At 40.5% G+C, this 14328-nt stretch overlaps 1 protein-coding gene across 2 annotated transcripts in view; it reads left to right on the top strand.

The window, feature by feature from the left end:
* The window catches only part of WDFY4 (WDFY family member 4), a 280347-nt gene that overhangs the window by 163941 nt on the left and 102078 nt on the right, over positions 1–14328 (top strand). For both annotated transcript variants that reach the window (XM_067710249.1, XM_067710248.1), the window contains 3 exons: positions 6640–6717; positions 12589–12795; positions 14192–14243. In XM_067710249.1, the coding sequence (XP_067566350.1) occupies positions 6640–6717; positions 12589–12795; positions 14192–14243 (337 nt within the window). The remainder of the gene's footprint in view (positions 1–6639; positions 6718–12588; positions 12796–14191; positions 14244–14328) is intronic.

The following is a 14328-nucleotide window of genomic DNA, read 5'->3' as shown; positions in this document are numbered from 1 at the left end:
CCCCACTCCATGCCCGATTCTAGTCTCTAGCACCCCCAAAGTAGCCAGTTTCCTGGCAGCTAATATCATACATCAGTTTTCCACTTTTTACTTTTATGTGTGTGAAATAACATATCATATGCTCTTCTTTCTGGCTTATTTCATTCCAAACTGTGTGAAATTTATCCATGTCTTTTCATGAAGTAGGAGTTCATTCACTTTCATAGCAGTTGACCAACATTTTCATAGAGTTCTCAGACTTTTTGGTCTCAAGACCTGTTTACCCTCTTAAAAATTATTGAGACTTCAAAGAGCTGTTGTTTATATCGATTGTATCTATTGATATTTATCATGTTAGAAATTAAAACAGAATTTTAAAAATAAGGCATTTATTAATTCATTTTAAGATAGCAGTAATAAATCCATTATATATAACCATAAATAGCATTTTTAATAAATAGATTTTTCAAAACAAAAAATTTTGAAAAGAGTAGTACGGTTTTATATTTTGCAAATTCTTTAGTATCTATCTGGCTTAGAAGACAGCTGGATTCTCATATCTGCTTCTTTATTCAATCAGTTGTAATACTTTTAAATTTATTTTTTGGTTGAAATACATGAAGAAAATCTGGTCTTTCACAGATATGTAGTTAGAAAAGAAAGGAGTATTTTAATAGAATTTTCAGAAAATTATAGATATTCTTCTTTGATACTACACCAAAATTCAACAAGTAATAGTTTCTGAAAGGTTACTTGAAACTTTTATCAGTGAAATTTTTGTACTCTGTTACAGTAAAATGTATTGATTATCTTGTACTTTGAATGGATATTGTAACCCATACATGATTTGTAACATGCATTGGAGCATGCAAGTAACATACAATGAGAATATTGGTTCCCTGAGTTACGAGATCTCCCAAATGTTGACATGTTTCATTATGCAATATGGAAAAATCATATTCATGTACCACCAATTTTATCAGAAAAATATTTATCTACTGAGAAACTGTCAGGCTCACAGAGGCAGGTACAAGCTTTTCAACATTCTGATATTCGAAATTTGAAAGCCCAAATTTCATCATAGGCAGAAAATACTGTTAGTGGTTTTATTTGATATGACAGGTTCACTTTGTTCATTTTCAAGAAAAGATCTGCCACATATCCAAGTCTTCATAACTAGTTTTGTCTGTCAGTCATTCTTTCAAATTAAAGTGATCAAAAGCAACTAGTTCAGCTCACAACTCTAACAATTATATGAGTGCTTTTCCTTGAAATGACCATCATGGTTTTTGGTGTTCAGAAGTGCTTTACGCAGATTTCCCATTTATCACACAGACTATTAAAAACGACTGTATTCAAAGATTGAGATTTCATAAAATTAATCATTTGTACTGTTTCATCAATGACATTCTTTTTTTTTTTCAAAGTTTTACTTCTATGTAGCAGGACCCTTTTACTTTTCCATTTTATTTATTTTTAAAATAAATTTATTTATTTTATTTATTTATTTTTGGCTGCGTTGCATCTTCATTGCTGCACGCGTACTCTCTCTAGTTGCAGTGACCACAGAGGCTACTCTTCATTGTGGTGTACGGGCTTCTCATTGCAGTGGCCTCTCCTGTTGTGGAGCCCGGGCTGTAGGTGCACAGGCTTCAGTAGTTGCAGCACGCGGGTTCAGTAGCTGTTACTCGCGGGCTCTAGAGCACAGGCTCACCAGTTGTGGCACATGGGCTTACTTGCTCCACGGCATGTGGGAGCTTCCCAGACCAGGGATCAAACCCATGTTCCTTGCATTGGCAGGTGGATTCTTAACCACTGCACCACCAGGGGAGCCCCATCATTGACATTCTTAAGTGAAGATTTTTTTTCTCCTATGAGTTCCTAGTGGTGAGGACTACATATAATGATTATTTTGGAAATTGTAGATTCACATGCAATGGCAAGAAATAATACAGAGAGATCCCATGTACCCTTTATCCAGTTTCCCACAATGGTATCATCCTGCAAAACTGTAATACAGTATCACAACAAGGAACATTTCCATCACTACAAGAAGTTCTCATATTGCCCTTTTGGGATTGTCTTTTCTTACTCAGCATAATTCTGTTCAGATTCATCCAGGTTGTTGCATGTATCAACAGTTCATTCTTTTTTTTTTTTGTGCGGTACGCGGGCCTCTCACCACTGTGGCCTCTCCCGTTGCGGAGCACAGGCTCCAGACGCACAGGCTCACGGGCCCAGCCGCTCTGCGGCACGTGGGGTCTTCCCGGACCGGGGCACGAACCCACGTCCCCTGCATCAGCAGGCAGACTCCCAACCTCTGCACCACCTGGGAAGCCCAGTTCATTCTTTTTTATTGCTGAGCGGTACTCCATGGTATGGATGTTTCATAGTTTCTTTAATCATTCACCTATTGAAGGTCATCTGGGTTGTTCTTGTCTATTATGAATAAAGCTTCTATAAACATTCACATGCAGGTGGTTGTGTGAGTATAAGTTTTCATTTCACTGTGATAAATCCCAGAGGTTGCAACTGCTGGATACTATGGTAGTTGCCTAGATATAAAAAAAAAATCTACTGACCTGTTTTCTGGAGTCGCTGCACCATACATTCCACCAGCAATGTGTAAGTGGTCAAGTTGCTCTGTATCATCACCAGCATTTGGTGTTGTCACCTCTTAATTTTACCCATTCAGATAGGTGTGTAGTGATTTCTCATTGTGGTTTTTATTTTCATTTTATTAATGGTTAATGGTGTAGAACATCGTGCTCATGTGCTTCATGTGATCTGCATGTCCTCTTTATGTCTATTCATGTCTTTTGTGCATATTCTAATGGGATTTTTTTTTTTTGCTCTTGAGTTTTAAGAGTTCTTCATACTAGTCCTTTGATTGATGTGACTTGCAAATACTTTCTCCTAGATTGTAGCTTATTATTACATCATTTTTAAATTTTTTTTTTTTTGCGGTATGCGGGCCTCTCACTGTTGTGGCCTCTCCCGTTGCGGAGCGCAGGCTCTGGACGCACAGGCTCAGCGGCCATGGCTCACGGGCCCAGCCGCTCCACAGCATGTGGGATCCTCCCGGACCGGGGCACGAACCCGCGTCCCCTGCATCGGCAGGCGGACTCCCAACCACTGCGCCACCAGGGAAGCCCTATTACATCATTTTTATGTGGGTTTTTGTGGAACAAAAGTTTTTAATGCTGATGAGATCCAATTCATTTGTTTTCTTTTATGCTTTTGGTGTAAAATCTAAGAACTTCAGCGATTTGTTGAATGAGAGCGGTAAAAGCAGACATCTTTGCTTTGTTTACAGTCTTAGAGAGAAAGCATTTATTGTTTCACATTAAATATAATGTTAGCTGTGGGGTTTTGTCGATGATCTTTATTATGTTAAGGTAGTTCCCCTCTATTCCTGGTTTTCTGAGAGTTTTATTATGAATGAGTGTGGAATTTTGTCAGATGCTATTCTGCATCAATTGATACAATCATGTCATTTTCTTCTTTAACCTACTAACATGGTAGATTATCTCGATTGCTTTTTGGGTATTTACAAGCTTTGTGTTCCTGGAATAAACCCACTTGGTCATTGTATGTCATTCTTTTTATGCATTGCTAGGTTCTATTTGCTAATATTTTGTTAAGAATTTTTGTATCTCTATTGCAACAGCCAGGACATGGAAGCAACCTAAGTGTCCATTGACAGATGAATGGATAAAGAAGATGTGGCACATATATACAATGGAATATTACTCAGCCATAAAAAAAATGAAATTGAGTTATTTGTAGTGAGGTGGATGGACCTAGAGAGTGTCATACAGAGTGAAGTAAGTCAGAAAGAGAAAAACAAATACCGTATGCTAATACATATTTATAGAATCTTAAAAAAAAAAAAGCAAAACACATACTCATTCTGAAGAACCTAGGGGCAACACAGGAGTAAAGACGCAGACGTAGAGAATGGACTTGAGGACACGGGGAGAGAGAAGGGTAAGCTGGGATGAAGTGAGAGAGTGGCATGGACATATATACACTACCAAATGTAAAATAGATAGCTAGTGGGAAGCAGCCGCATAGCATAGGGAGATCAGCTCGGTGCTTTGTGACCACCTAGAGGGGTGGGATAGTGAGGGTGGGAGGGAGACGCAAGAGGGAGGGGATATCGGGATATGTGTATATGTATAGCTGATTCACTTTGTTATACAGCAGAAACTAACACAACATTGTAAAGCAATTATACTCCAATAAAGATGTTAAAAAAAAAAAAGAATTTTTGCATCTCTATTCATGAAAGATAGGTTTACTTTCCTGTACTCTGTTTGTCTGGTTGTGGTGTAAAAGTATAAGCGTATTGCTAGCTTCATAAAACAAATTGGGAAGTGTACCAATTTTTTCTATTTTCTGGAAGATATTTTGTAAAATTTACATTAATTCTTGCTTAAATATTTTGTAAAATCCTCAAGCAAAATCATATGGACCTGGAAATTTATTTGGGGGGAGTATTTAAATTATGAATTCAATTTCCTTAACTGTTATAGTCTGTTCCAATGATATATTTTATATTGGTTGACATACAGTAATTTATGTTTTTGCAAAGGATTTGTCCATTTAATCTGAGTTGTCACATTTATGTGTATGTAGTTATTTGTAATATTCCCTTGCTATCTTTTTGATGTCTGCAGGGTCTGTAGGGATAGCCTCTCTTTCATTCTTTATATTGGCAATATGTGTCTTCTTTTTATCTTTGTCAGTATTTCTACAGGTTTGTAAGTTTTATCGATCTTTTCAAAGAACCAGTTTTGTTTCAATGATTTTCTCCATGTTTTTCTGTTTTTAATTGCATTGATTTCTGCTCTTACCTTTATTATTTCCTTCCTTCTGCTTGCTTTGGGTTATTTTTCTCTTTTATTCTAGTTCCTTTAGTGGGATCTTAGATTGACTTAGAAATTGTACTCTTTTTTTTTTTTTTCAGATAGGCTCTATGATACAAAACATTTTAAAATTACATCATTTAAAAATATTTTAATTTAAAATCTTTTCATCTGTATTAGGGTAAAATTGTATATATTTAAGATGCACAACTTGATGTTTTGATGTACATATACATTGTGAAATAATCACCACAATCAAGGTAATTCACATAGTTACCTTTTATTTTCTGATGAGACCACTTAAGTTCTAACTTCTTAACAAATTTCGAATATATAGTACAATATTGTTAACTAGAGTCACAATGCTGTACATTAGGTTTTCAGAACTCACTGTTTTGCATGACTGAAGCTCTGTATCCTGTAATCAACATATCCCCATTTCTGCCTCTCCCCGGCTCCTGGAAACCACCATTCTACTCTCTACTTCTATGAATTTGACTATTTTAGAGTCCATATATAAGTGAGATGCAATGTTCTGGCTTATTTCACTTAGCATAGTGTCCTTCAGGTTCATCTATGTTGTTGCAAACAGCACAATTTCCTTCTTTTTAAAGGCTGAATTTTATACATACATAAAACATATATATAATGAACTTTGTGATGATTTTTTTTCTTTTGTTCTGTTAATGTGATGTATCACCTTGATTGATTTGCAAACATTGAACTATCCTTGCATCCCAGGGATAAATCCTACTTGATCACGGTATATGATTCTTGTAATGTGCTGTTGAATTCTGTTTGCCAATATTTTATGGAGGATTTTTGCATCTGTGTTCATCAGGGATATTGCTCTTAAATTTTCTTTTATTGTGGTGTCTTTGCCTGACTTTGGTATTAGAGTGATGCTGGCCTCATATGATGAGTTGGGAAGTATTCCCTCTTCTTCTATTTTTTGGAAATTTAAGAAGGTTTGGTATTAATTCTTCTTTGAATATTTGATAGAATTCTCCTGTGAAGCCATCCGGTCCTGGGCTTTTCTTTTTTGAGAAGTATTTGATCACTAATTTAATTTCCCTATTTGTTATTGGTCTGTTCAGATTTTCTAAAATTTAACTCTTTTCTAATGCATGCATTCGGTGACATATATTTCTCTCTCAGTATTGTTTTAGCTATGTGACAAATTTTGATACATACTGTACTATGTATTTTTAAAAATTTCCCTTGAGACTTACTTTTTGATCCATGGATTATTTAGAAGTATATTGTTTAGTTCCCAAGTGTTTGGAGATTTCCTGTTATTGATTTCAGTTTGATTCTTTTATGGTCAGAGAACATATTTTACAGGTTTTAATTTTTTAAAAATTTGTTGAGATTTATTTTATGATCCAACATGTAGTTTGTCTCGGTATATATTTTGTGGGGGCTTGAAAAATGTGTATTTTACTATTGTTGGGTGCACTATTCCATAAATGTGAGTTACTTGAACATTTTTTAGAATTCCATTTTAATTTATCTATTATATTCTAGCTTTTCTAGTTTTTCTTGGGAGGAAGATTTATCTGCTACAAGCTAGTTCGTCGTAGCTGGAAGTGGAAGTAACCCATAAGCACGTATGTGAGTGTGTATGTGAATGTAACAGCATAGGTGGTACATGTATTCATGAGGTTGTGATTGATTTGACCAACAAATCCTGTAACTCTTACTTCCCCCGACAACTGGTCAGAGTAGAGAAGTTCTTACCTCAGATCACAGCTGTTATTAGTTGTGACTTGTTTTGTCTCTTCTCCAGGACTTCGTGTCATGTATCGAGAACTACAGACGAAAAGGACAGGAACTATATGCATCTCTATACAAAGATCATGTACAGGTAAGAAACAAGGCAATTCCCTTCTCTGCACAGTAGACCAGAACCTACCTTGAACCTGAAATAAAGAATCATAAGAGCATTTGGTTTAAATTCTAAATTGGCTAAGCCAATAATTGGTCATCAGTGAGTCAGTCCTACCTTCATGACCTGTGCCATGGGATTTGGACCCACACTGTCAGCAGCTGAGGAGATAGGCAGTGTTTCCATCCACTTATCTACTCATTCATCCATTGGGTGCCTCAGATCCTGTGCTAGGAGCTAGGGGCATGATTGTAAACACAGCAGACGTGGGCCTCACTCTCGGGTAGCTTACTCTAAAGGAGAGATATACATTAAATAAGTGCACAGATAAATAGATCATTGTAACTTGGAAAGAGCAATAGACAGGGAAAATACAAGTATAATGGGAGATTATAACAAGGGGAAGACTTTAATTTGGGCAGATCAGAGGCCCTCTCCAAGGAATTGATCTCTAAGTTGAAATCTGAAGAAGGAGGAATATGGGCTAAAGTATTTTAAGGAAGTGGTTTTGACTAAGGGGAGGGAATGTGTGAAGCTCCTGAGTCGGGAAAGCACTGGATGTCATCAGTTAACTGGAAGAAGAGGAAGTGACTGGGATGATCTGAGCTGGGAGGGGACAGGGGTGAATGAAGATGAGGCAGGGCCAGAGCAAGCAGAGGGGCTTGCTGCCACCTTAGGGGTTTGGCTTGTTCTCCTAAGGACAGTGGGTTGCCACTGATGAGGGTAGGTTTAGATGTTGAAAACCTCTCTCTAGGAGTGATTTCTGTACAGTCTAGGTAAAGAGCACTGGCTGTCATGCCAGGGACATCTCTATTTGAATCTCAGGTCTGCCCCTTCCTAGGACTGAGCCTAGTCTGAGCCTCAGGGTCCCCATCTTTAAGACAGGATAATACTGCCTACCTGTAAAGATTAAAGAGTGAGTATGGAACACCTAGACAGTGGCTGGCAGGGAATAGATGTCCCATATATGGTTAATGAATGGCTAAGAAGTTCATTTTTAGGTGGTATTATTGATGTTAGCAAAAATTTTCTAAAATGATTGCGAGTAATAGAACACAACAATAGAATTAAAACTTCACAAATTGTATTTTTACTTTACAACTTCTCTGTGCCAAAGCCTTGCTAGGTGTAGGAAAGGCAGAGATGATAATGATACTCCTCTGGTTGAAGGTTCTTAACACTCAGTAGAGGGACCAAGAGTAAAGAAATTAAAGCAGGGTGATAAGGCCAATACTAGGATGTTGTACTACAAAGAGAGGAGCAGTGGGGTATAAGGAACCATTGGGTGCGCCTGGGGTAAGGCGAGGGGTGAAGGAATGGTGAAACAGTAGTCCCCAAGTTCAAGGGAAACAAAATAGGCTCTGATCAACTTAAGCCAAGTACCCTGATCCAGTTATCTCCATATGTGCTTGTTTGGGAGCCCACAACATGCCCCCACGAATAGGGATGTGTGAGATGCACAGCGTGCACCCCAGAAACATGCAGACTAGCAACACAGCCTCCCAGGCTGTGCTACATAAGGAGGTGGGCAGTTTATCAGACATGCCGGGGGGGGGGAGAGGCGGTTTGGGGATAGGTGTCCTGCTGGCTTATATTTGCGTGTTATCTGCGCCCCTTGGACAGGACCTCGCATGTGAGTGCCTTACTACTTGAATTCACCAACTTCGTTCAGGACTAGCAATATGGCTAATAAATTCAGCTGCCATTGGGGGAAAAGTAAGATGAATCATTTAGGATTGCATCCTTTATTTAGGGATATCCCCATCACGCTTGTTCCATTTCAAGACAGAGGGTGTTGTTTATCTAAGCTTTCAAATCAGCATCTAGTCAAGAGTTTGACCATTTCTCTTCTTATGGTTGGAAAAGCCTGGAAGATTTGGTCATGGCTAGGAGAAATGTGCTCTGTGGTAACTGGTGGATTTCTGCTGAAATTTGAAAAACTGAAGGTTAATGGGGAAGGACAGAAGAACCTCGGCAGAGGCTCTGAGCCCATAAGGCAAGGGTCCAGCCTCCTGGAACATCAGTCTGGCTTATTTTCAGCAGCGGGCCTGACTGGGGCTCAGAGGGTACTTGAGAAAGTGGGACAGAGTTTTACTGTTGATTGAAGTATTTTTGAGAAAATCAGCGTTTTGAGGCTAATCCGTGAGGATACTTTCCAAGTGTTTAAATATTTGAGACAGATCGTTTCGATGTTTAAAAGAATGCAGGTGTTATCACCGTCTGCCGGAGATAATGGGGTCTGGAGTGTTCACCCCGCTTTCTTTTAAGGGGTGTAGTAGACTTTCCCGACGAAGGCCGCACTCCACTTCCAGAGAAGTCAAGTCCAAGTTCTGGAAAGAAAACAGCCTTGTGAAATATGCCATGTTCTTCAAGGACAGCTTCTCCTAATTACACTCCGTGAGGTCCTTCCAAGAGGGTGGAGATAATGAGGTTCAAGGGCCCCCGCCCACACGGCTCTCAGTAACAGGTTGCGTAAGACTTTTCCAACTGGGCATTTTACTTAACCTGAGAGGTCACTGGCGATGCAGGTGCTCACAGCATGACAAGATAGCGTCACCCAGTGCCCTGGAAGCTAACCCAAGCATCCAGTATACCTCATCATCCCATCACCAGCAAATCGTGCAATTCTGATATTTAATCTCCCCAATTTCCCATCACTCCAGAAGTGCCGACGAAAACAGGTGCCTCTGCTCTGGCCCTGCCCAGATGCCCCTTTGCCATTTCCAGTTACATTTGTTCTCTTCTCTGTGATCCGGCTGCTCTGGCGCTGCTCTGTGATATACCCAGGCCACCTGTTCTTATACTGAGTCCTCAGCATACCTTACAGACATGCCTCATTTTGTCTATATATTTTTTAAAATTACAGTTTTTATCGTTTAAAGTTCTATGCAAGATGCCTTCCACCCCAGAAATGGCCTTTCTTTTAGTGTGTGAGGGGCATTGCTCTGTCCCCTCTCTTTTGGGCTCTCTGGGGGCCAACAGACTGTTTCCATTTCTTGCTCAGTCTCTATATATCCATTACATTTTGGTAACAGCTCTTTCAGATATAAGTATCAGAAACTCAACTCAAACTGGCTTAGGCAACACATGAAATATTTTGAAAAATCCAGGAGAACATCACAGTTCAAGAAGAGCTGGATCCAGGTATTCAAACTCTGCTTCAAGGAATCTGCCTCCTCTCTCCCTCTCTCTCTTTTCTTTCTCTCTTTTTCGTACACACACACAAACACATGTTCACACAAACATTAAACACACAAGCGTATGAGATTACTAATATGTTTTAGGCAACAAGGCACATGGAGGAGAGAGCATTTGAGGCTGGCATGAACTCATGCTCTGCTCCCCAGTCTGTACATCCTGGAACCAGGCAGGGCTCATATAAAGGGTGGGAAATTATGTAACTTGCACAAAGGGACTGTCTCATTGCTGAGAGGCCTGCCTGTAGGCTGTGTATGCCTCAATGCAGATACATCAGGTGCCTTTTCCTGATGCACATAAGGTTGGCCAGCGCAAGGTGAGCAGCCCTGAACGTGGACACATCCACCTCTCTGCAGTCTGCTCTGTATGGCTCTAGAGACAACCAGTTCCAATCCCAGAGAATGATGCTCACTAGCCCATCCCACAACCATTCATCACCCACTGAAGCCAGGGCTGGGGTCAGCTGCACCCCAGCACTGGGAACTGAAAGTAGGAATGGTCTGGTTGCCAAGAGGAAAGTCTCAGTGATGCTACCCAAGAGCTTCTATTCAGCCGAGAATCATAGCTGCCTCTAATACACCAGCATCCCTGCCCCTGTGTCTGGTGTGGCATTTGGCCCACTCGAGGTTTGAACTGAATGGGGACCTTACCTTGTGCAGAAGCATGGGCATTACAGAACACCTTGCGGGTGCAGGAGCTCAGGACTTCTGCTTATTTACTCATCTCATGTCCTTTGTCTTGGGACCACATACAGCCTTCCATCATGGACTAAACAGTCATTCATCTCTGAAGGATGAATGAGGGATCTTATCCCTGACACACATCTGTCTAGCTGCAGATATGCAGACAACATGTTTGCCCTGTGATGAAGACTCAGGCAGCTGTGAACCTCCAGGTTACATAGGTGGAGTCTTAGGGTGGAAGGGATGCTCTTAAAAGACTAATTTGAAACCCCGGATGAACAACCCAGTAGCTTGGGATTGTTCATCCTCTGTGAAGCTGAATATGGAACTACAAATGCAGCAACAATCTCCCAGGAGCTGAAATATTTTCCCCAAACACGTGTTCATTTCATATAACCAAATCCCTATAAAAGGCTTTGGATAGTCATTATTTTTCTGGAGTTTTTTATTAAACAATTGGAGTACTTGTAAAATGCTATAACTATTTAGGATGTGAATTTAAGAACTGTGGCGAAACAAAATTATCTTGTTTTGAAATAGAATTTGCTTTATTCACAATAATAATACTAACTGCTTAAGTTGGTTAAGGCACCGTATTAAACTCTGGAAAATATTGTCTCATTTGATCCTTAACATAAACCCATGGTTTTATTATTGTGGTAATATTACTAACTGAATTTGACTGATGAGGATGTTAAGTCTCCTTCAGATTAAACTGCTAGTGAAAAGCAGAAACATTGTGACAGCCCAGGTTCATCTGACGCCAAAGACCAAGTACTTAGAACTATACCATCTGTCATGTTTTTGTGAGAATTTTCAAGTTCTGAGAACGATCTTCCCATTCAAAATGGATCTAAGTCTGCCAGTCTTTGAAGTAATACTGGCAGAAATCACGACTTAATGAAATGATACCAGGGCCCTAGGAAAGGAATCAAGCACACAGGCTGAAGTGAAGGCTCTGGAATTAGACAGGCTGGGTTTCAGTCTTAGCTTGGTCACCTGTTGGTCCTTGGGGTAAAGTCACTTCTCCTCTCCTAGACTTGGTTCCTTCATGAGGATAATAGAAAGTACTTAACAAGTTCCAAGACTCACTTATGGTGTCATTGTGTAGAGGAAATGAGATAGAGCAGGTGAGAGGCTCAGCCTGGTACATGACAATGAGTTTCTTTTCTCTTTATGTTACTTTTGTGAGGTCTGTGCTTCTTGTCCTTAGCACTTTCACCTTTCGGTTTTCTGAAAAATTAAAATGTAGGGCACATACCATCAAATATTTGAATAGTTGGAAAAGTTCACCCTGCAGACAAAGTTGATTCTGCTGTCCAAACTGAATTGAAATGTTTCCTTGATAGATGATGTAGGAAACTTCAGTGTGGCATACAAAAGCAATTTAGGGGTGTCGATGTATTTTGTAAAAGGTTTGAGTTATACTCTAGCAGAAGGTATAACAGTCAAGTGCTGTGTATGCAAACTATGAGGATTCCATAGATATTAGGAAGGATAATTTTCATTAACATCAAAGGTTTTAGCTTCTTTGAACATTCTCACCACACTTCCAGCCCAGACACTGGAAGGAGGGCTTTCAGCATCATTTTGAAGCGTAGGGGCTGTGGTGAGGTTTTGTGTCCATTCTACCAAATAGCTGTCCAATCCTCTGATGAATAGCATGGGGACCTTTGGGACCTGTTACTTTCTGCACAGCGCCCAGCAGTCACGGGGCTCTGTGGGCCAAAGGGCAGAGGGTTTTTTTCTCCTCGAAGTTGAATTAAATGGTCTCAAAGCTGAAAAACTGATTTCTTCTCCTGGCCTGGTCCTAGCTCCAGAGAGTACACCCTGAAGGTGCTTGGAGCTGCCTATAGGGGTGATTTTCCTCAGGCAATTATGGGGGGCTTGGTCTGTTCACCCCAGGAGGTTTGGGGCCAGGCTGGTGAGGAGATGTGTCCAGAGGTGACGCTGTACTTCTGCTTCCCAGAGGCGGAGATGTGGCAAAATCAAGGCAGCCAACGACTGGGCCAGGATCCAGGAGCAGCTTTTCGGGGAGCTGGGCTTGTGGCGTCAGATGGCAGAAGCCACACCCAGCTCCCGGTGGGAACTGGACTGGAGAGAAGGACCAGCTCGCATGAGGAAACGTATCAGACGCTTGTCTCCGCTGGAGGCCCTGAGTCGAGAAAGGCTCAAGGTAAGAATTAGATGCAACAAGACAGGATGCTTCCAGACAGGCAATGTATAGAGAGGTGTCTCCTTAGCGTTTCCATCTGATGTTGTTTCCATCGGGAGTGCTTTGGCATGGACAGGTAGGCGAGGTAATGCGTGCGGTTCACTGTAGGAGTGCTGTAATGCATTCTTGGTGCTGTTTAACAGAAGGAAAGAATCACTAACTCCCCAGGTGCATAGAAGGGATGCTCTAACTACAGCCTGAATGAATGAAAAAGATAAGTGAGTGAGTGGTTCACATATACACCACTGACCCAGTACCACGCTGACATCCATAAAAGTCCGTTAGAATGGTCCGGATGCCAGCATTTGTAAAGAGCCACGTGGTGGGCACTGTCTCTTGTACAAGTTATGTGTCATAGAGCAGTCATGGCCAGCCCTTCTATGGGCGTTACTGTGCAAGCAAATCCCGACTCAAGTCTTACAATGGAAATATCTTGAACTCAGCTATTTCTGCAAGCTTGAGCCAGTGACGCGCTTCGTCCAAATGACACTGAAGCTGCGTTGGATTCCCAGGCAACGGAATCTGGACAGTCCCCAGGCGTTTGCTGTAAGGAAGCTTGGACTCTCTGTCAAACTCACATTTTTGCCTTTTAAATGATGAAGAACCATCCTTGGCTTGGTAGTGGATACAGAAGAATCTGTTAATAGCATTTCATGTCCTCATTGAACAATTCTGCTTTAAGATATTCTGAAAAGCAGCCTTTCCACACCCTGGAACGCAAGACATTTCCTTCTGCGTTCATCCTGAGTTACAACGTTGGGCTTCTTCTCTAGTCTGTAACCTCAGAATCTTTTACCCACATTAAATCCTTTATAAAACCTAATGAAAAAATTATATTTCATTTATTCAGTAGACGTTTTAGTTTTGAGTGTGTTGTCTGTAAACATCTGGTGATATATAGTATTTTTCCCTCAATACATTTCTTAGGAAATGGAGGCAGGAAAAATAAGCCTGCCCGTGGTGCTGATGTCAAGGCCGAAGGCTGGCTGTGGAACCTAGTCTCTGGTCTCTTGGGCTGTCCAGCCCCACCCCTGTCCCTGGTCCCCTCTCCAGGGTGGCCCATACCACAGACAGCCAGGATACTCTCTACTCCCATTTGACATAATCTTTGGTAATTACTGTAAATCCTACTTAATGGAAGATTGTGGGTTTTTTCCCCTTTGACTCAGGAACATTAACACTTGCATTTTATTGTGGTCCTTTCGGATTTGGCATTTTGTTCCCCTTGCCTTTGAGTCTTGAGTGATTTGAAGGAGCCATATGCATGTGTGTGTATGTGTTTGTGAACCTGTGGAAAGGGAGGTGGGGCCCATAGGTATCCAGGATTTAATTTCTCTTTTCTCTGGTTTTATTTCAGGAAAGTCAGGACAGAAATGGTGATATTTCTCAGTTAAATGCTGAAAACCAAGGTATTCAATTTATCTGTATTTTTATTTAACAGTTAAAGCAATTCTTGGTTTTATTTAACATCTCCTTAAAGATATGAAGTTAATA

This window comes from Pseudorca crassidens, chromosome 16, assembly GCF_039906515.1.
Source record: "Pseudorca crassidens isolate mPseCra1 chromosome 16, mPseCra1.hap1, whole genome shotgun sequence".
Taxonomy (NCBI): domain Eukaryota; kingdom Metazoa; phylum Chordata; class Mammalia; order Artiodactyla; family Delphinidae; genus Pseudorca; species Pseudorca crassidens.
The sequence above is the reverse complement of the archived record's forward strand: the minus strand, read 5'-3'. Positions and strand labels throughout refer to the sequence as shown.